Below are 25,391 nucleotides of genomic sequence, written 5' to 3' on the forward strand. Positions count from 1 at the left end.
TCAACTGTCAGTTTTTCTTAATCTCAGTTACTGGACATGCTCCTTCAACACGTCATCTCATCCCCCCACCCTGTTCACCCTCTTGATTTCTTTCTCTAAATCCCGAAAAAAAACATGTAAAACCCCCGTCATTATTTTGAGGACAGCAATTACCTTACGCCTTACTTTTTCCTTTTCTCTTTTCCTTCCTTCCCCATCAACCTACCTCCCAACAAAATGTACACGTATCTTTTTTAATGTTCCTGCCTGCTATTGACTCTAACTCTCTTAAACTGAATTGTTTCATAATCTCTTCTTTCTTTCTTGGCTTTTTCTCTCAGGTCAGACCCTCCCTCTTCGCTGGGCGCCGGTTGTTGCCAGTGTGTGATGGCTCTGCTCAGCCCGCTGACTCCAAAAGAGGCCAAAAGGCCAGCCAAACCAAAATCAGTGAACAGCAGAAAAGCTCCACTCCTCTGTTCTTCTTTGACCCCTCTGTGAGCACACACACACACAGACACACAAACACACCTACACACACACTAACACACACAACACACACACACACACACACACACACACACACACACACACACACACACACACACACACACACACAACACACACACACACACACACACACACACACACACACACAACACACACACACACACCACACACACACACACACACACACACACACACACACACACACCAATGGATACACATTTGCAACAAGATGTGGTCGACTATGCATCCACTTAAAGTGAATTTCCCTTTTTCAGAAAGCTCTACAGAATGAAAAGCACACACACATCAGCTTTTGTATTACCAAACTTTTAGTTCAAGAAAGGTTCATTTCAGGGGCTTCGATATATAGCGCCCACTCGTCAGGGATATAAGACAGATCTGGAGGCAGGACCCGACCACAGGAGTGCAATCATTATTTGGGGGTGCCGCGGATCATCTGACATGGGGGGGCCTTCATACACACATACACACACCAAACACACACACACACACACTGAACACTTACACACATACACAGCTTACTATACTCACTAACTGTTGTTTAATTAAGAGTGGTGTACCAGTGGAGTAAAAACAACTATTGGAAATTCATTATAACACTATCTGAAACAGATACTAAACAGCAAATATATAATTTATTTGCAGCCATACCAACTTGTTTTTCTGATTAAAGGACCTTTAAAAAAACGTTGCCCTCTTTCTGTCTTTCAATCTCTTTCTTTTAATGAATGTAATGACTGAAATATTAAAGTATGCCATTGGCTTTATACACTAATCATTATGAAAACTCAATAATCTCGTCTGGTTTGGCCTTCTTATACAAACTAATTCAATACCTCTTTTAAACCCATTCATTCTTAGTGAAAGAGACACTGGCCAGTACGCCCAACTTCTTCTGGAAAAATCTATTGACATAAAGTCACAATGAAACGACATTTTGAAAACATGTATATCTAGTTCATGTATTTCCTGTTTGAACAAGATACTAGGGTGAGATATTGTGCAGGGAGGTGTACTGTGGACATCTAAGACTAGCTATTATAATTACATTTAGTATTTTTTTAAGGATTGGAGACAGTGTTGTGGGTTACCATTATATGTATTGGTGGGGGAATGTTATATTATAAAATATATACTGGAACATTTAAAGGTATAGGGTAGGTAAGTTTGAGAAACCGGCTCGATATCGCTAGAATTTGAAAATACACAACCGGAGAAAATCTGCCACTTCCTTACAGAGCCCCTCCTCCAACACACACGAACGCGCACATGACCAATGAGGGCACGAGATAAGTTTGTGCACAGATGGAAGGCTGACAGGCAGGTAGGCCATCCAGTTATTTTAGCCGGGCCGGCTAAAATGATTGGTCGTGCTTTTTACAGTATTACGGCTTCCACAGATGATATCTTTTTATGGATTTTTTGTCAAAGCACTTAAGATATTCATTGCTATTGGGATGTTAAGAGCATTCCATGGAATATAACAAAAAGTGTATCTCGAGCCGGTTTCTCAAACTTACCTACCCCACCTTGAAGTGTTAAGCTTGAGAACACTTAATTTGATAGAAAATTACGTTTTTGTAATTAATTCTGTGTGACTAAAAGGTTATTTATTATTAATGTGGCATTTAAATGTTTTATTGTCTCTCACAGGGTGCCTTTTGCTCATGCAGTGTGCACAACCGACCAAAAATAAGCAAAGTCATTTTTGAGTACAGTACTTTTGGCAGTCTTTATGTGTGTTTGGGATGATTTCCTTTAGAAAAGCACTCGCTGTTCAGTCCCTTTTTCTTTCCAACTCATCCAATTTCAACTTGCAGCCATTAAAGTTTTGGCATCTGGCAGAAAAAAAAGTTTGAGGAGTAAGGGAGGAAGTCAACAGCTCAGTGGGTGGACACACAATACATGCCTTAAGCTTACGAGCTTGATGCACGTCATTCTTTCTCTCCGTGCTCTTCTCTTTTGTTTGGTCTCTCTGTTTACTTGAATGATCACTGACTGTCCTTGATTTGATGAAGTGTAACTCTATAGGTTTACAGTAGAGGCACACAATACATAGCAATGTATTTATAAGAGGAAAGGGATGTGGTGTATGCCAAGTGTGAATAAACTAGAATGGTGGTAAGAGGCAAAAAGAGAAAAGCAAAAATGGAAATATAGAAGGAGATGAAGAAGAGGGGAAACTCTGAGGCAAGAAAAGAGGGAAGTAAGACAAAAAGAAAGGTACATCCTGCAGATACAAAATGATTGAGGAGATAAAATAAGGAAGACATGTAAAATACAGAGAGGATTGACAAAAAGTGTGTGTGTGTGTGTATGTGTGTGTGTATGTGTGTGTGTGTGTGTGCGTGTGGCAGAGGGGTTTTGGCACACCAGTGACTGTCATAATTCATAAGGGGGGACAGACAGAGCTGCTCGGTGCACTGGAGCTCCACAAGGTGACTTTCACTCTGCCTGACACTCTCTCGCTCTCTCAAACACACACAAACAAACACACACACACACACACACACACACACACACACACACACACACACACACACACACACACACACACACACACACACACCACACACACACACACACACACACACACACACACACACACACACACACACACACACACACACACACACACACACACACACACACACACACACACACACACACACACACACACACTTTCTTGTCTTTCTCTCACTCTCACTCTCGGTGGTACATCCTCATCCAGAAAGCGTAGCTTTATGGAGAAAAGTGATCATAAAATATTCAGCCGTTCCTCTGCTCTTTAGAGTGCTGCTTCTCAGGCCCCGCATGTGTGTTTGTGTGTTTGTGTGTGTGTGTGCGTCATGTCTGGACATTTCATGTAATGGCGGTTTGAGTTCTCCCTTTCTTATATCTTACTTATATAACCATCTTGCCTTTTCCTCCCTTCATCTGTCTCCCTTTGTCACACCTTCAGTTTCCATCTGTCCTGGTAGTTTTTGAAAAAGTGTATTTCTTTCAGTTCAGTGGAAGTTTTTGCAGTGACTTCTGACCGGCTTCTTATTCACTCTCGTTGTCTTTCTCTCTCAATCCCCACTCGTCCCACATGTCATATTTGTATAACACCAGCAGAAAGGTAGGCTGTTCTGCAGGAGAGGTCAAATATGGCTTCAAAGTCTGACAGTATTTCATATTTCATTTAGACCTCGACAGTTAAGCATATTTGCTTTTTTAAGCTTTGAAATTGGTGTTATGATCAATAGTCAGACTTACTTAGAATAATGACTATAATAATTGAGTATTTGGCTGACAACCACTTCTATAGCAGGTGTTATGATAATGTCTGATTTCTCATGTTATTGATACCATCAAGCCTGCGCATAAAGCAAGGATTTGGCAACGGAAATCCATAATGGCAATGCACAAATACTAAATACACATCCCATATTCATTCATATTCATGGGAGGACATGTCCTTCAACAAAGATGTGAGAACCTGTAGCCTCGATAGGCAGTAATGTACAAAGCCAATGGTGGATTTCTTAGTATGGGTTCAGTTGTGCTACAGAGTGAAGTGACTTTGCAGTAAATTGTGGGGCATACCCTACACTTCCATCACCTTGAAAAATATAGACCTTTAAGATCTGAAGATAAATGATTCACTGACAAATTCCCCCTCTTTACAGTATATTTTCTGACTTAGATAGAGTCGCTTTTTGAAAAATGAAACTGATTAATTCTATTAATATCTGAAAATGATCAAGTACTTATCATCTATTTTCATTAATCTTCGTTGTCAGCGGAGAAAAAAGTCGAGTCGAAAGATCAGTGAATGAAAACCGCATCTAATTCAACCGGTTGAAAACGGGCCTATGAATAATTATTAATTAATCAGCTTCACATTAGCCTGACATCGCTGCTCTCCAGTACTCATGAGTGTTCACACACACATGCGCACACAGCGACCACACGTGGCTGTGTACGTGCTTCCCTGTCAGAACCATTAGTGAATGTATGATTGTGTAACCATGCATTTATTAAAACACTTATGCATGTTTTCCCCCTGTGCGTGTGTATGGGTGCCCTTTTCCCATCTCATTGGGATGCAAGGCGAGGGCTCGTGGAGTGAGAGCTGTCCGGGCTAGCGTTGGAGTCATTAGTGCGCTCGTTAGTCCAGTTATGTTAAATCAAAATTACCATTCATCATCACACAGGGACCCATCATTTATTCTGATGTGGCCTGGCAGACACATGCGCTAACTGGATTAACTCATTCAAACACACGCAGACACACTTGCTGAAACACAGTGGAATTCAAAATCAGGCGTTAGCTGTGTGGTAAGTGTTTTAAAATAGATTATATATTATTGATTGAGACATCGCAGGGCATTAGCAATGATTGGTTTGCCCTTGTAAATGCAAATCATGTAAAACATGTCTCTGCTGAAGACAAATGCAACTGAACAGAGAGTAATACATCAAGAATATAAGCTCTAAAGAACGATTTTTAACTAAGTGTTCAATTGGGGATTTAATTGGAGGCTAAAGGTTAGAGAAATTAGCTTATTGGTTCAAATCTTCAGACCAAGGAGGAGCACTTTACCTAATTAAGCTACCAAAAGGTTGTTGTATAATCAAAACAAGATAATGACACATAATGCATTTTCACCGTACCCACATTTTCATGGCATTATTTGGAGATAATAGCAGTTTTTCCTGCTTTTCTATATGATAATATACAGAAAACACATCAGGGTAAGGCAGAGGAAGGCTGGCCTGCATTCAACAATGGCACTCAGCATTAAAATTGGCTCTCTGAGTAAAAGCACACTCACTCACACAGTCATTAGTCGCTACAGGAGGAATGCCTATACCATCTGCACTGACGTGATTGCGAAGACGAGGAATTCTCGGGAATCGAACCGACAAAGTGGATCACGCAGGTCCTCTGCCAAATATAAAGACTGTGTTTATCTCATAATTACATTTCCACTTCTGCTGTGTTTATTGGCCTTACAAGAAATAGCTAATACAGTACAGCTTAGACCGTTAAAGGCTTTCAGGAAAAAAGGTAAAATGAAAGTATTAGGAGGAAAGCCGACTGTGGGGTTTAACGGTCATGGTACTTTTTTTTGGTTATGCATTTCAGAGAACTCTTTTCCAGTTTCCTCTCGATGTGTTTTGGGGGACAGCGAGTCTTAAAAATAAATGGATATATTTGTAGGAAAATCTTTGTTTCTTGATCATTTTTCAGTCATGCATCAATCTGATGTCCTACTAATCCCTTTACTTTGTTTACTAAGTACAAACTGTTCAGGACATACCGTTGTTTTGCCTGGGTCTGACCTTTGTAATGGAGACAAAGAGCAAAGAGTCTCTGTTTTTGTTGTTTTCAATAATTGGCATTAGAAGTCAAGTTACAAAGTGTGTTTAGAAACTTTAGCGGTTTCATTCCAAAGCCTTCAAAAGCTTGTGTTGAGTTGAAACGAACTGTCACGTAATCAAGATTAATCTTTTTGTTTAACAGTGAGCACTACGATACCCACTGTCATGCATCAAAAACATTCACCATTAGGGAAATCACTAGTTGAGAATAATTGAGCAGCTGTCATTGATTCTGATTGGTGTTTAATGACGAATATGTTGGGAGACCCTGGCATGCGATGTGTTCATGACTTAAAGTGAAATAATCGCAAGTATATATCTGTGTTTGTCGATGACAGAGGGACGGTTTCTGTTTTCATTTACGTTTAAAGGGCACTGGTTTTTGGCATTGCAGTGCGGATACCTTTGAAACCAAATCTGTTTTCATGTAACGTAATCAATGCTCCTAATCCCTGGCAGGGCTTCACAGTACACATGCCGAGGATTGTCAATGAATTGAATCTAAGTAAATCAAAGAATAACACTGGGTTTAGCAGCTTGATTTGTTGCCATGAGAGGTCTGTTTGTGTTTGTTGTATAAGAACAAGGAGCAGTTACCATTTCGTATAGTTTCAGTTTACATGTAAACAATTATTTTTAACATAACCGGATCATTTTGTAAATTAAAAGCACATTTTATATTTTAGGCTTAACCAATTTCTTTAGTTGCCTAAACTTGACCATAAAAACGATGTATTTCACCCTCAGTTAAACATATACTGTACCTGCCATTTGCAGAGAGAATTTTTTTTTAAGTGCTACACACATTCTGTCATAGACATAACAGGCAGAATTGTTGAATTTTAACATTTGTGGTGGCAAATAGGATTGAAAAGGTAAACTTTAATGTTGGAGAAGCAAAAAGAACTCACTTTAGTTGGTCGTCTCCAGCATCAAATGGCCATCCACCTCCTCGATCTCTGAATGCTAACTTGCCTTACCTCTCAACATAAAGGGCACACTAATTCCTGTGTTGGCACTTTACGTCGGCATACACATAAAGTATCTACTTCAGAATCACCCTATATGAGCGTAATTCTAAGAGATACGGTGCTGATCCTTCACACCTTTCACCGGTAGAGACTCAGCTAAAGGGCAGCCACGATGCTTGATGTTAAGAGACGCTACATGAGAGTGTTTCTTCATTTTCCCACACAGTGTGTCGCTTCAAATTGCACAACATGGTTTCAAATTGACCCACAACAGTAAATGCCAAATGTCTGCATTCCATCAATTAATCAAAGTGGTCCATCAGCCTCTGTGGTTAACGTTGCAGGAAGATCTGAAGTTGATGCAGGAAGAAGCTAAGTCTCTGGTTTTGACCTGTTCTAAAACGTTATCCCTGCTGTGCATAGAGCAGCCTCTGACCTTGAGGTTGAAGCAACACAATGCTTCTGTTGCAAAGCCTCACATTACAAGCTTGTTTCCATTGGAGAACACAACAATGTTAATTCATTATTGTGGTCACGAAAAGTGACTGTTGGCAGGTACTCTTTTGTTAGCTTGCGGACAAGCCAAAAAGTGACTTTAAGAAATTGAATGGCAATTTCCCAGACTCGCTTTTCTAATCTCCAGGCAATGGAAGCATGCCTAAAATCACCAGAGCATGCTAATTTCCTTTTTTAATTTTTCACTGTGGCATTAGTGGAGTTTATCTTCATTACAGGCCAGTGGAAAATGACTGGACGGATATTAAAGAAGGGGAAGAGACGACCCGGAGGGGTCAAGCTGGACCCGAAAATCCTATATTGCGATATCCTGATACATAATTACGTTATTTAATTATTATATTTGAACGGTAGGTATCTAATGTTTCTAATCTACTTACAAGCATAGGAAACATAAGCATGTTTCCAATTCAAATGAAAAAGAAGGTATAAATCGTACCTTGAACAAAATCTAATAATGTTTTAGTTCTAACGTTTTAAGGCTGATAAAACTTAAGAACCCAAAAGAAAATCACCACTTCAAACCCAGTCGGGGGCTCGGTCCTTTCTTTGATAAACAGTGTTCTGAGTCTATCGGACAGCCTTGGTGGTCTGGAAACAACAAAGAGCCAAATTGAGTCAGTCAGTCAGACATTTGTTCCATCAATAATTAATGCCTCCCTCCTCCCTTTCCTCTGATCCTTTTCACGGGTCTTTCCTTTTTTTACCCGCTAATGTCACAGAACTGTTTCGCACTGCTTTTGGGTTGAAAACCCCCCCCTCTCTCTTGCTCTTTGATGTGCTCTACACCTTTGGTTTCTACTCAGATTGTCTCTGTACTCTCTCTCTTTCTGACTTCAATAAATGGCAAAGTTGAGCGTCATTTGGTCTAATCTGGTGTTTGGCTTTGTCTGGTCTTGTATCTGTTTAATGCATCTTTCTATCTCTGAGGTATCTCTCTCGTTCCTGTTGTCTTCTTTTTCTTCTGCCTTCCCATTGCCTCTCCCATTTCCTCATGTCAAACAGCAGATAAATAAATGATGTCCAGGAAAGTGTCTGCTTTTACAAAACCAATACCACTCTCCTCCTTTCTTCCCCTCCACCTGAATCCTTCCTTCTTCCCCTTTCCATTTTGTGAACACCTTCCACCTCAGCCCAAATCTTTCTTGTCTCTGTCGGCAAAAAAAAGAGAGGACAGGATAGTAACTGCAGTCCTTTTTAGGTCTAAATAAATCATAGCCCAACACTGGCTTGCTTTTACAACACCGATCCTCCACTTTCATCCTGGCAGCCATGAAAACGAGAGCAGAGACAGAAAGAGACTATCTAAAGACATACGGTAAGAGTCAAGGATATCAAAGGAAATGGTGGATGTAAAAGGGTCTTTATAGTCATATTCCTCTTTCTTCCTAAACCTCTATGGGAAGCGAGACTCCTCTGTTAAACCAGAATATAAAGGTTAACGGCAATTCAAACTGCTTTATTCTGAACTTTGAGATGTTTCCCTCATTGTGACTAGTATATATTTTATGTCATACATGATGTATTTTACATAAGGGAGAAGCCCTCTGTACATCTCAAAGGAGCAGTAGAACATATAACATTGAAAACCACGAAAAAGTGGGGCTTTCAGATCTCTGTAAATGAAAAACCTCAAATCTAACTTTGCAATTCTATTTTGAACAATACGCAATAAATGGCAATCAATTTGTCCACCAAGTTAAATGACAACGCCTTTTAGCTGCATGGCAAATACATAGAAATGTAATCAACTGTTGTATAAATCCATTCAAACACACCACATCATTTTGAAATGTTGTCTAATTTAATAAAATCCAACATGATTATTGAAACAATCATTAGCATTTTAAAATGAACCCGACGCCCCAGTATTCAGTTTTGACTCATCAACGCTGCTACTGTGAAACATATTAAGCAGCTCAGATAAAGCCTAGTCTACCAAGAAACAGCGGCTAATTAAAAATGACTAGATTAATTAATGTGGAAATGTGTTGGTGGCGCACACACACACAGCTTCGTGCTTCTTTCAATTAGCACACTAAATTAACACAAATGGCTGACACACACAAACACACACAACAAAACATTTGCATTTCAGCCTACATAGTCTATTCTACAAAACTCTTACAATTTCTAATGAACGCTTACAATGAAATAAAGAAAATACACACACACACACACACACACACACACACACACACACACACACACACACACACACACACACACACACACACACACACACCACACACACACACACACACACACACACACACACACACACACACACACACACACACACACACACACACACACACACACACACACACACACACACACAGGTATATATCGTTCGAAGCTATCTTCATCTTAAAGTTCCATCATGCCCTTTTGTTTGGACTCTTTGGACCAGTAATGGAGGCATACATGTGTGACTTTGAAATATTAAGAGAAAACACACAAAAAAGAACAGACAAAACAGATGGATAGACATACACACACAGACACACAACCAAACACACACGTTTTTGGCAGGCACACACATGCTGACTTATTCATATCCAGCTAAAGCATACCTAGCTCAAATTGTGCCCTAACTAGTGCTTCAAATAACACATATTTTCATTTTGAATTGTTCTTTTAATTAATCTTCCAAATACTTCAGAACATTTTTGATTTAAAATGTGAAAAATACCAATTATGAGACCAAGATGAAATATTCAATATTACTTGCTTTGTTTCACCAACAGGCAGAAACCCATTTATTCCCTTTACAATATGATCAAACAGTTTAAAAAGAAGAAAACATGTCTTTAGTTGTCTTTATAAAAGGTATAAAACTCAAACGGTTCTCACAATGATAGCAGAACATGAGCACACACACACACACACACACCTACCTGATGGTGCAGTCACATGGCCACGAATCACTGTTATCTCTATCAACCCATTTTGCACTACGGTCACGAAAGCAACCCGAGACCAGCACATATGGGTGTGTGTGTGTGTGTGTGTGTGTGTGTGTGTGTGTGTGTGTGTGTGTGTGTGTGTGTGTGTGTGTATATGTGAGTGTGTATGCATATGTGTGAATATGTCTGCATCTGTGCAAGAGTGTGTGTGTGTGTATGTGTGTGTGTGTGTGTGTGTGTATGTGTGTGTGTGTGTGAAGATGCTTGAAATGGAGATCAGTCCAGCGGCAGAATTGCTTACTGTCATTCATGCCCTTTGCACACGAGCACAATCACTTGCATGCACACACATAGGCAAACACACACACACACATAGGCAAACACACACATAGGCAAACACACACACACACACACACACACACACACACACACACACACACACACACACACACACACACACACACACACACACACACACACACACACACACACACACACACACACACACACACACACACACACACACACACACACACCTGCCTTTATTAAAACGTCACATTCAGTGAATATACTGTGTGCTGTCATGCTGTCTGCTGTGAATGGGAACGGCTGCGTATTTACAGTGAATTGTAAATCCTGCCGAGCACTCAGCTGTCAGACTCTTATGAATTGCTAATTTGTTGTATCTCGCGCTGCCGATCCCCCTCGTTCTGGCCCCTATCACTTCCTTTGTGCGCTGAGCAAAAAAATGAGAAAGGGAAATAAAAAAACTTTGCTTAAGATAAAAAACCAGCCTGAAAGAAAGATGATAAAATAAACCTTCCATTGCAGCATCTCAAGTAAACTAAAGCTGACGTGTTTCGAGTACAACACAGACATATACAACATTTACCATGACTTGCTGTGGTCCTCAGAGTAAGCTGCCATATATTGAACCATTTTCCTCTGTTTCCTGCTCTCTTTAATCATTCATGTGAACACATTAGGCAGCACACTGCGCCAGGAACCCTCACACCTACAACAGCACGATACCCATCAAGAAGAGGCTGATACTGTTGGGGGTCTCACTGAGCTTTCACATTACAAATCCATCGGTTCTACTCTATATAATTATAATAAATGTGTTTAACCTTGTCCTTAATCACATCATGGTAAATAGAGTGATTTCCAGAAAGAAATGTAATTGATACAATGGTTTCAATAACTGTCTATATAGGATTTTTCTTTTGCCATTTAATATATCATTCTGGAAGAAGAACATTGATTTTGGTGTGAGCCACATTTTTCAATTCTCTGATTTGCATTATGTCCTAAAAATAAATTGTATTCATTTTTACATAAATGTCTCTTCCTTAAAAAGCCTGTCTGCTTCTGGGTAGTGCAGATCTTTATGTGATAATGAGACATATTTTCCTCCAGAAGCAGCCAATTAGAGTTCTGGTCTTCATTATTGGGAATAACGCTGGTTATTGTCACAATATGAGAATCAACAACCTCTTTCCTGTTCAAATGTCAACTTTAACAACATATTTTTAGATTGATCAGTCTGTTCCTGCAGCTCTCTCTCTCTGCGGACCTCAACCATGTCCACTTGTAATGACCATCATTTAGCCGTGTTCCATGTAACATGGGACCGACAGACGAGAGGTTTGGGAGCTGCTGTCAGATTGCTCTCCTTTTTCTGAGCTCGTTTTTTCCAATCATCTTGTCGTTTCCTCTGCAGGCTTGTCCCCTTGTTTCTTTAAGTGCCTATTTCTGTCTTTATCTCTCTTTTGTTCAGCTACTGCTTTTTTGCTATACAGTTACTCTAATAGACATGTTAAGCAAAAATACTTGTATAAATGCCTTGCCAACAACCCTTTAGACAAACGAATGAACATTCTTATTAGGTTACTTTTTTCCGGCTCAATGCTTTATAAAAATCAAGGCAAGACATTTTAACTTTTATATGTTTTAGTTGAAAAATGTACAGTATGCTTGGACAGTTTAGTTGTTGTAATGAACTGTAGCTAAGGATTTGATTCAAAGGCACAACCCACAAAGAGGCACAGCATCTGCCTCTGTGTGAGAGCAAATGCAAGCCATGGATACACACCCACACACACCCACACACACACACACACCCACACACACACACACACACACACACACACACACACACACACACACACACACACACACACTTGTGCAAAATGATGCGCGCCTGCAGACACAGAGGTGTGTTGCACATTCACACCTCTGAGCATAGTGACAAATGAGCAGCTATAAAAATGTGGACAGATCAGACGCACAAACTTGCACACACCTACACACACACTCAATCACACACACACACACAGCTGGAAGCAAATACGCATCAACATATCCCCGTATACAGAGGGAATCACCTACATGCACTAGCACACATGGTGCAGAGAAAGTGCAAACCACAGCAGGTGGCTGGCACTTTTTCTTCATTGTGTGTGTGTGTGTGTGTGTGTGCGTGTGTGTCAGTGTATTAAGTCAAGGACAACACATTTGCTTGTCAATGAACAGGTACACTGCGCTTCATCCTTGCAAGCAATTCACACAAGCACTTAGACGTGCACCTTAGCTCACACACACATAGGCAAGGATACCAAAAAGATAATTCAAACACAGAAACGTGTCAACAAAAAAATGAATTTCTCAACAAGATGATGTTTAAGTTGAAGCTTTTCTTATGTTGAAGACATTTAGAACACGTATATAACGAGAACGATTAAGCAACGACACAGAAAAGTGGATTCAGAAAAAGATGTGCAAAGAAAAAAAAGAAGCATGAACGGATGAGCAACTGGATAAGACAGAAAACAAATCTGATAACGAGAAGAGGGGAGTGCAGGACAGACCCCATGTCTACAGAAAACACATGAGAGAGGGAAGAGGGGAGAGGGGAGAGGACGGGATGAGAGGAGGTGATGAGAGATGCAGAAGTCAGAGTGAGAGTACCAGGGTTTTTCTCTACTTACAGAATCTCCAGATCGCGCAGCGCTCGGAAAGCTCCATCTTCGATGCAGCTGATGTGGTTGCTGTCCAGTTGCCTGCACCAAGCACACACACACACACACAGACGAACACACACACACACACAGATGAGAGAGAGATGAGAGAGAGTCAGGCACAAGTCTGCAAGGTCCGCTCAGCTGGGGGAGGGACTAACGAATGAAGGGTTCCGTGAACGAGTGTGTGTGAGGTGATACCCCAGTAAGTGGGCTTAAGATAGCAGGTGGGAGACACTGGCGTTAACTCTCTCTCCCACACACACACCCCCCCCCCCCCCCCCAACACTCACACACACTCTGGGGAAGCCCAGTCCAGACGGAGGCACACAAACTCAGGTCTCTCACCTCAGTGCTGATATGGCCAGCCCTGAGAGGAGCAGGAGAGGAAAAGGAGAGCTGGAGACGAGACCAGTGCGCTGAAGTGGCCTGCCCGGCGTCAGCCTATCACCTTCCTCCCCCGCCGCACGCCCAACGCACACTGGCCGCCGGGAGAGAGAGGGACGAGAGAGGTAGACACAGTGAAGGAGAGAGAGAGAGAGAGAGTCGTAGCTGCTAAAGCCCACCCTGCTTGTCTGTTCTGTAAATATTAATTACATTTTCTCTCTTCCATCCTCCTCCTCACCCCTCCTCCCCATGTCCTCTTTTATTCTTTCTCCCTCTCTCTGTAGTGAAAGAGGGAGTAATTTCATTACATTAGGCCAGCCAATCCATTAAGGGCCTTTTACCGGCTCTGTCACTGAAACAATTTCATTAAAAGGAAAGCCTCCGTAAATCAACATACAGTCACGACTCCGCCTCTCTTTCCCATTCTCCTTCCTCTCTCTCTCTCTGCTTCCCTACTCTTCCTCTCTCTTCCTCTCTCGCCCCCCCCCCCCCTCTCTTCCTGGCTTGCTCAACGCCTCATTCACCGGACTCCCAGATGCACCCTGTACCCCACTGTCATCCATCCTTGGCTTTTACTTTAATTTGCTCGGCTCTAGGTATTCAGCCCCCCTTCCCGCCATATCCCATCCCTCCATCCATGAACCCAACAACCCCAAAACCTCCACTCCTCCCTCCTTCCTGCCATCCTTCCATCTCTCTGTCCTCTATCCTCCCCCTCTCTTCTTCTTCTGCTGAGGAGCAGGTGGATGGATTGCAGAAATAAAGGTCAGGCATTTAGAAGCATCTTCTTATTTTGTAACTCAACCAGGACAGATGAGTGACATTTAGACTGTAGCAAACTAACACACATACACACACACACACACACACACACACACCCAAAGACACACACACACCAACTCAGACAGGTGGACACGCACAGGATCATGAATGAAAAGATGTAACCAACACAAGCAGAAATGCACACACGCACACACATATACATCACACACACACACACACACACACACACACACACACACACACACACACACACACACACACACACACACACACACACACACACACACACACACACACACACACACACACACACACACACACACACACACAGCATGGATGGTTACTGTCTGCTCTCCAGACACTAGAAGATAAAAGCATACCACTTCACCTTAATCTTCTCCTCCTTGTCCCCTTCCCCATCTCATTTCTCTTCCACGGGATCCCTCCATCCCTAATCCCTTTTTCTTTGACTTTTATCCCCTCCTTTTCTTTTTCCTCCCCAGGTTTCTGAGCATCCATCTTCTCCATTTTTCATGTTCTCTTCCGCGCTCCATTCATAATCCTTTTTTTGCTCCCTCTAGTGCCCTCTCATCTCCTCTCATCTCTAATTCCCCTTCACCTTTTCTCCTCTCACACTCCATCTATCCATTGCTAATCTGTTTTCTTCTTTTAAATCTCCTTTTTCTTCTTTTCTACATAGCCCGAGTGTCTGCTCGGCACACTGCAGCACCTGTTATATCATTCATGTCAGAGTTTAACCCAGAGGAAGTTGCTTACCCAAACAGGAGCTGGATTGCTTCTGCAGGACTGAAGAAATTACATCAGGGCTTCTGGAACTAACTATTCTTTGGTATGCTTTTCAAATGTCCATGTTTGTGTGAGTGTGCGAGAACAAAGTGAGGCATCAATCCTCAGAGTATCTGAAAAGGTTGAGTACACCACAACTGGACAGAAACATTAAGCTGCATTTCGAAAACCAAAAGGTTAAGAGAGGTTTGTTTTGCAGGACTTATAAGAGTATACTCTTACTTTGACATGTGTTGTGTGCTGGAGGCAGCACTGGTGTGCACCACAGGGTCATAGACAGCAGTTTGGGTGGAAAATGTTTCATTTATTTCTACGTGATATTGACCGACTGCTGGTGGTTAAAGGTTGGCATGAGATCAGTTGGGATTCAAGAAAGTAATTAACAAATAACTCCAACAGGAAAAGTTTGGCTCGCAACACAATTATTTCTGGCCGTCCAAAGGATTCCAAAGACTGAGGAGATGTTTTGATCTGCTTTGATGCAATGCAATTATATTTCAGAGATGATTCAGAGATAACTTGTTTTGATTAATTGAGCACAATTTGTAGAGATTGCTCGGGTAATTGATGAGGAGAGTTCTGTGTTATAGCAGTAAAAGAGTACTCCTCCAGGATTATGGGCTCTTGTTAAAAAACATGTTTTTGAATCGCTGAATACTTTATTATTTTTTAGGATTTTTTGTTGGAACTTGTTGGAGAGCTGTGAGTGTGAGCATCTGTTAAATTACTGAATTTTTTAATATTGTCTGGGGTTCATATCAACATATGGCTGTGCCAAGTTTTTGTTTAATGTAATTAAAAGGCATGATTTTAAACTGGCACACAGCCTGTGCAGCCATATGGAGGCACATGGCACAGCCAAAGTGATTGTAGTTATTAAAGCCATTTTATTTTCAGTAGTGCTTTTTTGAAACACTGAATGGGAAGTAAAGGAATTGTGATATTGTTGTCTTGTTCGATTTGTCCATGTCATTTAAGTTGCTCATAACATAGTTTGCCCTCTATGTTGCTTGGCAGAAAGTAAGACTGTCAAGGTTGGGTAAGAGGAGGATAATGTACTGTAGCACATCTATGCAGGAACTGACCCGTCCTGCAATTATTGGGGTGCGATTGGGGGGTTAGGCAAGCACATCTATCACAACACTAAAATAAAGTAAGATTGCTGTGTTCATTTACAATTGCTGTCTACTCATCTCACTTTCTTATGTTTAAACAAAAGATTAAGCAGAAACATTAAAACAAGCGCTAGGGAAACTGCAGTGGAACTGACCTTAGTGTTGACTAATGTTTTAAAATGAGCCTGTCGGGCCAACAAAGGCGAACTCTGAACCATAGTGCAACAGCAAATCGGGCAAACACACGCCAACATAGTTCCACCATTACACGTTTTGACTGCACATCTCTCCATGTCCACAAAGTCACCACAGACACTCATGACTTCTTGGTGCGAGTTTGGGGGATTCCAAAATCTCTGTAGTTACCAAAGACTGTAAGACAAGTGGTAAGATGTCTTCAACTCTTAAACTGTACATATCTCTACAGAATGGTGTTTTGATCATTTTTAGAACACATTATCACTATGCTCCTCACATCTATAATTTTAGTAGAATTGAGAGTAACTAGTTGATTCATATTGGGGGCCATGCACTTCATCTTCCGTCCTCATCCTCCGCAAACGATTCCATCATCTGTGATATGATTGGATTCCTCTGACAGCTTTGTTCACCAAGCACCCTGATTAGCAGTGACATGATTGGTATCAATCTGGGATGAGAATTGTGTGTGTGTGTGTGTGTGTGTGTGTGTGTGTGTGTGTGTGTGTGTGTGTGTGTGTGTGTGTGTGTGTGTGTGTGTGTGTTTTCCATATTTGTACCATTGTGTTGCATTCAGATCCCTTGAGTTTGTGTGCGTGTATGGAGAACATGGATGTTTGTTGCAGGGGATGGGTTGGGGGTGCAGAATTTAAATTATTTCATAGAATTAGTTAGTTTAATCATGTCTATCAAAAGGCCTATTGGCAGACTGATTCAATGCTTCCCTCTGCTACCATCTGGAAGCACACACAGCAGCCCTGCCACTCCATGAATCCATCAGTGAGCAACCACTACTGACTGAGTAATTAATGAAGGACAGAGGGGGAGAGGAAGAATACACTAGCAAGGCTCCCATCCAATCCAAAACTGCTTCATCAAATCTTCCTCAAAAATGATTGTAAACAGTAGACATTTCTAATTCGAAATGACAAAAATGGTGTCCCATTTGCCTGTTGCGGGACATTTTAGTTCAGAAAGACATCACATAATTAATAGTGATGTTTGAAATATGTTGAATAAACAATGATGTGTTGAGTGCCTTTTATTTCAACACTGTTTCACTACATCATGCTTGTGTTGGTCAATGGCAGCCATTATGTGGTGACTGACAACAAAATGAACTACTTGATTAAAAATGATTGCAAATCGCCAAGTTATTGCATAGCTCTGTTATTTTAAGTACGCTTATTTTACTTTTGTATCAATTTCTAGAGTGTGTGGAGTGAAGACAGGATTTAAGTGTGGAAGAGTTTAACTGCAGCTTATTCTATAGTTATTTACATTTGGACAATATTAATGAATATTTTTGGTCTTTAGTGTAAGCTTTTGCTTCCGCTAAGATAATGACCTTTTCTTATTGACCAATAGAGTGGTGCAGTGACGAGTCCTAAAACCCGGAAGTGAGTTAGCATTTTACCACCACGGGTTCCCTCGTCTCAGAGTCAATATGATTTCTCCATAGGATTTTGGAAATTGAAGAGACGGATCACGTTTTGTTCTACGACATTAAATACATCAGCAGTGACCCCACTGGTGATTTTCAGTGTCTGAAAAACGATGGTTGTTAACAAGTGGTTGAATAGGACTACAGAAGTTGTCGAGGATGCTGTACGTCATTACGCCGAACACGTAAACACTCCCGCTAAGTTTGTTTGCCCCTGTTCTGCTTGCAAGCAAGTACCTGCGCTCTTGCACACTGTTAAAACAAACGCTTCAACTTGTACAATTTTGAATCTGTATTTTTGAATATCGATCTTAAAGTGGACCTATCATGCTATATTTGAATAATATAGTGTAGGACCATACCTATATAAGGCATATTTATACTTTTTTTTTTTCAAAATACCAAACAGATCATGCATTTTAGCCATGCCTCATTTTGCTCAATTTGACATTTTTTAGCTCTGTTTTTGCAAGGGCTGATTATGTGAGAACAGCACCACCTACAGGCCTGGCATATGTACTACAGCGTCTCCAGCGCTTTCGAACGGCAATGGCCGTGGCTGTCTCCTCCTGATTGGTGGAGTTGGCCCAATAGCCGTAGCGCCACCGTCCTGACGTCAGGACAGTGTTCAAATCTGGATCAGTTTTTATCAGATCCGTTGCAGCCCCGTTTTTAGAGATTTGGGTATGGAGGAAAATAGAGAGGGTTGTGTTTTCTGACACTTGGTGAGTTCCCTGGAACACCGGGGACACATATTCATGTATAAAAGACGTACAAAAGTGCATTTTGCATGATAGGTCCCCTTTAAGTTGGCGTGACGTTGAAGTCGTGCGACCCTGCTGTAGTTCCTTTATAACATAACGTTAGCATTTTGCTAAGTAAAGTAGGGTAGTCATCCCTGCACCACTCTATTGCGGATTTCTAAATCCTCCACAGTTTCTGTTTTTTGAACACGTTTCTTTTGTTTTTTCTGCAGAGTTAATGTCTATACAGACACATACCAAACAAGATGAACAATGTGCAGATCAGTAAACAAAACAACAACAAAAAACACTTGGGTTAATGGGTTGAAGTGGAAACTGAAGAGAAGGACGAGCGAATGCTGGGGAAACGGAGGAGTCAGCAGAACTGGTGAAAGTATTCAAATAAAAAGTACAAAGGAAACAGGGCAGAGAAGAGATCTACAACAAAGACAGTGTGTTCAAATGAGAGAGTGGATGATAAGAAGAACTAAGGAAAGGTGATCTGCTTGAGAGAGGAAACAAAAATAACCACAACAATAGTGGAGGAGATTGAAAAGCCAAAAAGAGAAGAAATTAAAAATGTAAGAGATACAGAAGAAAACAGGAGGGGCAAAGGGTGAGCAGTATGTAAGTGGATTGGGAATGGATGTGTTGGGAATAAAGATCTGAAATGACCTCTCTATTCCCCTGCAATTAATTATCTTTAAAACATTGTGTTTGCATTTATACATCTACCCATCGCTGCCTGCCTTCAATCAGACTCTATCCATCTAAAAATGGCATACTAATGTGTTTTTATAAGTGAGACAGTCGATGCTGGTTTGCTGAGCTGTTTGAAGAACCTGCAGTACTGCAAATGGCAGATGAATGCAGGTTGGATGAACATCTCTGTAATGGCTGATACTGCATGTAACCTTCATACAGTGAATGAGGATTGAACTATAAAGGGTTGACTTGGACTTGCAAATGACTCCTCTGCTTTTAGTGACGTTCAAGGGTACAGGAAGCCATGCACATGGTTTTGAATGTTAAGGCCATTGCTGTTGACTTTGTTCCAGGCTGAGATTGGTACAGCAGTCAAGGACACCAAGTGGCTTTCTGTCCAAACCCTTTTTTTGCATATCGAATTAGACAAATTGAATTTATGCTTACATTTGCCTCCAGTGGATTTATGATTTGTATAACTCTGTTAAATAAACAGCGAAAATAAATGGAAGCACATTTGTCCAACATTGAAGTTCAAGTTAAATAAAGGCAACCCTGCGAAAATCTAATTTACCGGTCCATGGGAAAAATAGAAGTGTCTCTGTCTCTGGCTCCAAGTAATCACTACACTTGAAGATTGTGCTCTACTTTTAGTGAGCTAAACTAGATTTAAGATTAAAACTGAATCCAGAATCCTATCACTGTGAAGGAAAATGCAATGAGCCTGTTTTGGTACATACAGTAGGTTGCAGTTATTGACATTTTCTCCCTCCGTTCCCGGTTGGACACGACCTTTAATGAATTAGCCACATCCTGTGATTTAAGTAAGTGCGTTGGGGGTTGGTGTGAGGCAAAGAATGATGGGAATCTGAGTAAACAATTTCAGGAAGCAGGCTATCATGTCTTCATTTTTCTTCCTTGCTATTCTTTGCATATTGGTGCAAGGCTTTGAATGCTTGATCGGGGAAGAAATTACACTGTGGAGTGTGTGTGTTACAGTATGTGTGTGTGTGTGTGTATGAGCATTATCCCTTCTGGTGTCACCTTCATTTAAAGCTGAACTGCTCTGAAAAGGATGGCTATTATGAATCATTCCTTTCTATATCTTCAAACACACTTTCGCTAGATATATGCCCGGCTCGAGCTGTCTGATGTTGGAATTGTGGTAAACATAAAAAAAACAACTGAAGGCAAACATCTGCAATGAGAGAGAGACACACGACAGTGCTGGTAGGCAACGTGTGTGTGTGTGTGAGTGTGTGTGCATGCAGCCGACACAATGTTCTCACCTCTCTCTGAGGCGCTGTAGTAATAATTCAAACAAACGGCCATCCAGCACTGCATTGTGGGTAGGGAAGCGTGAAGAGTGGAGGCATTTTACGAGGGAGAAACGAAAGAAGGGGATGACAGGAAGGAGGAAGGTAAAAAGTAAAGCCATGGGGTTTTTTGTGCTTACACCGATTTACTGAATGGTTGTATTGTTGGAAGACACGACATATTACATTCTCTGGACCCATTCCTCACAAACCGCCTGAAGTGATATGAGTGTGTCGATTTACCCGTTGGGAAAAATGAATTATATTTGATCACTATACAAAAAAGAAAATGTGTAAGAGAGCGAAAAGCCAGGCAGATGGAAAACACGGTAGAATATGAGGACGTGATGGCGACGGAAGATAAAGAGCGTGTCTTTGTGGGCACCGAGGTGTAATGTGAGGGCATATGAAACAGCTGTATCTTATCTGATGCGTCCATGCTTCTCTGTGAGCCATCGACAGCTATATGCCTCGAAGCACCACTGACTCACATGTGTTGTGACTTAAGCGTGAATACAACAGTACACACAGCATCTGTGGCTGATCACAGTTATCTCTGCTTCTCCTCACCGTAAGAAGGAAGATTTGCAGTAGCTACTGAATATTGAAGTAAAACCTTTATATGAGTTTCAAGAAAGTATGGTTAAACATAAGTTTGCTATCACTTTTTTCTTTTCTGTATACTTATCTTGAGTTCTCTATAAGATAGCAACATTTGCATGAAATTAAGACATGTTGTGTTTTTTCTTGACTCTTGGTGCACCGTATTTAATTGTTTAGGTTTCTGTATTTGTGTTTTTGGTTGTTGTTGTTTTCAATCATCAAAAAAGTCTGCAAAACTTAAAATGTGTAAACACTTTCCAAACAAATGAGTGAATGTTGTGAATGATTATGTTTTAGTGCTATTTGATCCTATTATGGTGTGTTAGTAAATAGCACTCCAATTTGATTTGATTTCTGTCTTCATTTTATGTTTTACTATTATGTATTATTCATTTTAAATGTGAGTATTAATCGTTTGCTGTGATTTTATGTTCTAATGTTCGCAAACTAATTTTCCTCAAATTGCACCCTGAGGGAATTTAACGAGTTGTCATTTAAGAAAGGTACTTGAAACACTTGAAACCGTGTTGTGAGTTGTTGAATTGTATTTTTTATTATGTATTTATTGCACTCAGTGTCCGTCGAAACATGGCATAAGGAGGTAAATATACCTTTCAGAAATAATCCTCTTTATATCTTTGAAATCACACTCAGAATGAACGCAACATCAATCATTAGCATGTAGCTAAATTAGCTTGAGTGCTAATGGTTTTAGGTCAAAGAGAGAAGCAAGTATAAAGCAGAGAAAACGCGATATCGGAAATACACGGGTGTTGTTAACAATAGGACCTTTCTGCCAAGACATGACCAGACAAAACAAGATTAGATTATAGAAAATCTGAATAGATCAAATAAGATGTGATAACATAAGCCTCCAGACATAGAGTCTATTTTGACACAGTGCGTTCTACCTTTTTTCGAACTCTACATTTCCCTTTATCATCTATAGTTTGACTGACAGGTTGGGTTTTCGGGAATGACAGGACCAGCAGTCAGCACAATGTATAGACGAGCATGCATTATACACACACAAACACCTACACACAGATGTATGGCATATACCTGTCTCTTTAGGTTAGCAATAGACTACAGTAATCGCATTTGCCAGATTCTTGGCAGTTTCAGCAAAGCAGTCAATCTGATGGTAGGGTCGAAAGGGTCTGTGTGTGTGTGTGTGTGTGTGTGTGTGTGTGTGTGTGTGTGTGTGTGTGTGTGTGTGTGTGTATGTGTGTGTGTGTGTGTGTGTGTGTGTGTGTGTGAAAGAAGTGCAATAAATGGATAGTACGCTAGCCACCAGGCAGCTTGAAAGGGAACATCCGAGAAAGAGAGTGAGATAAAGACGGTCCCCTCTGAGAAACTAGCTGGTGAGACACAGATTTGGAGTGAGTGAGAGAGACAGGGGAGAAAGAGAGAGCGAGGGGAGATAGAGACAAAGTGAGAGGGGGGGAGAGACATGCGAAAAAAATCAATGCTGTGTCCACCAGGGACAGAATGTCATGAAGGTTTTTTTACTCTGTGGTGTAATGGAGGGTTGGAGCCTCTTACTGCAGGAGTCACCTTGTCTAATGGAGGGAGGGGTGGAGGGATGGAGGAGGGTGGGAGAAGAAAAAGAGGGAAATACTGAGGAAAAGTGGGAGAGAGGGAAAAATATATCGAATGGAGAGAGGGAGGAGGAATGGATGGATGGAGAGAAGAAGTAAAAGGAAAGAAAGAATTGTATTTAAAGAAAGAAAGACAAGAAAAGACAACAGATTGACAGACAGCTAATGGGATAAGAGAATGGAAGAGAAATGGATGATGGGAGAGAAGGGAAAGAGGATAAAGATGTAATGACAGATGAGGGAACGGAGCAAACAGGAAGACAAGACATTTTGAAAGGGAGAGAACCATTGAGGGAGTAAAAAAGGGGACATTTGTAAAAACAAAAAGATGAGGAGAATAAGGAAGAGGAGAAGGAGGACGTTGCTGTAAAACGTCAAAAAAAGAAAGTGGAAGAAATGTATGATCTATAGAAGCCTGAGTCACTCTAAATTTGTCAGAAAAAAAGTTCAATGATTCACTTTGTAGGTCAAAGCAATTTAGTGCAAAAACATTTTAGTGAGAGAAGAGACAATTGTACCGTCAAACTTGATTGATGTGACTTTATAGCTTTGGCAGACAGGGTTACAGCCGTGTTAGCACTGAGTCTTGTGTTACAGCTGTAAGGGCAGGGAGTGGCGTATATCCAATGTGAAACATCTGGAAACTCATATTGAATTGTACCTGCTGTTTATTGGAGCTGCTCAATGTGCAGCCTGTGGGACACTGTGGTTATAATGGGCAGCTCTCAAGTGTACATGTGTGTTAATGAATGAATGTGACAGGGTATTACTGATATAGAGCTTGCATGGTCAGCATACCTACACCGGAGGAATATATATATGGTTGAAGACACACTGAAACTAGGATTTGATTTCTGTTTTCTGGCACTAAACTTTAAATAGTTGTAAAATACTCGAGTGAGGGTAAGGACATAGAGGTCAGGTGTTGTGTAGCATTTAATTTGGATTGTGTCCGATTTGAGAATGGAGAATGGATCAAAAGTGGACCAACCTGAACCCAAAGGTTTGGAGCAAAGCCATGAGGTCTTACACTCCTTCACTTACATTACACACATGCAATCCCAACAAGCTGAATGGAGAAGATGTACAGGAACTTTCAGGTCCATTTCACTTAGGAGTAATATTCTCCTGTGGACTTTGGCGGCCATATTTAATTTACATCACACTTGGGAGTTTTCTAACCTGAAGAGCACTCTTGGCTGTCACCTAACTCTGAAATACTGTTAATTCTGAAGCAAGATGCATGTTAATCATTCTACTACTTGTCCTAATTGAAAAAGTGCTAGAAACACAAATCTCGAAAATGTAAGGACACATTACTTCAAACTAAAGTGTGATAACATGGATGTCCTGGGAAAGATGTCCAACTACTTGCTGTCATTTAATATACAAATGCTTGGTTAGTTTAGCTAAGCAATGTCTTTGCTTGTGGGGAAAACTGTTGGGTTAACTTTTGGCAATCCAAACCTGGAATTTACCAAAAATAATTTATCTCACCACATGATTCATCATTTATTAGCTGTTCTGGAGCTTTATGATATAACATCACTTTTAGCAGATGGTGTTTGCTGATTTGTCGGCAAACTGCAGCTAAAAAGCCATTTCACCACACTTAATTTTTATTTTGTAGCTGTTGTGGATCGTTCATTCTTAGGACATCTTGATTGGCACAACAAAGTGGAATACATTATTATTTATTTTCACCCAGCACCAGTCCAGTTGATAAAAAGGACAAATATAGTTGGCAACAACAATATGACCAATCTGATGTAATTGGTGATTTGTTTGCTTCTAAGTTGTGGTTCTTTTTAACATATTTGTATCACCAGTCTTGTATATATTCTTCCCATACATGGCATAAGTCAAAAAAGTGTGTTTGTTATTGTTTGTTCACATTGCAATGGGATCCCAACTAAAGACAACCTGTATAATATGATTACAATCCTTTCCCTTTATTCAACTTACTATGTCATTCAGCTTAAGCATATTTATTATTAGTTTTTCTTAACGCAGTCTACATCTCTTGTTGTGAAATGAGGCTTTCAGAAGGATGGATTATTATCTTTTTGCATCATGTAGTTATAATACCCTGCTCTGTTTTTCTATCCCATCCTCCATCCCACTCCTCCGTCATGTCAGTCATGACTGATAAAACACAATTGCACATTTACAAAGAGGAGATTTGTTGAGCAAAGCTGATTTTTTCCCCAGCTTTATTGTCCAATATTCTATTCTATCGCACCCTATATCGAACTCTCTCGCTTTGAGGACATTGTTTACCCCCAAGAGTCTGTCGAGTAGATTCCTATGCAGCATCAGGCAGGATTGATCAGCCATTATTGATGGGAAGCATTGATTGGCCAGCGTATTGATCACACTATTGGGGATTAGGACGT

The 25,391-nt window shown here is 40.7% G+C and overlaps 1 protein-coding gene across 1 annotated transcript in view; it reads right to left on the reverse strand.

Annotated features, from left to right (window-relative positions):
* slit3 (slit homolog 3 (Drosophila)) overlaps positions 1–25,391 on the reverse strand; it is a 228,127-nt gene that overhangs the window by 77,381 nt on the left and 125,355 nt on the right. The window contains 1 exon segment of the mRNA XM_034141508.1: positions 13,264–13,335. Within this exon segment, the coding sequence (XP_033997399.1) occupies positions 13,264–13,335 (72 nt within the window).

The sequence above is a fragment of the Trematomus bernacchii genome, unplaced genomic scaffold (genome assembly GCF_902827165.1).
Source record: "Trematomus bernacchii unplaced genomic scaffold, fTreBer1.1, whole genome shotgun sequence".
Lineage (NCBI taxonomy): Eukaryota > Metazoa > Chordata > Actinopteri > Perciformes > Nototheniidae > Trematomus > Trematomus bernacchii.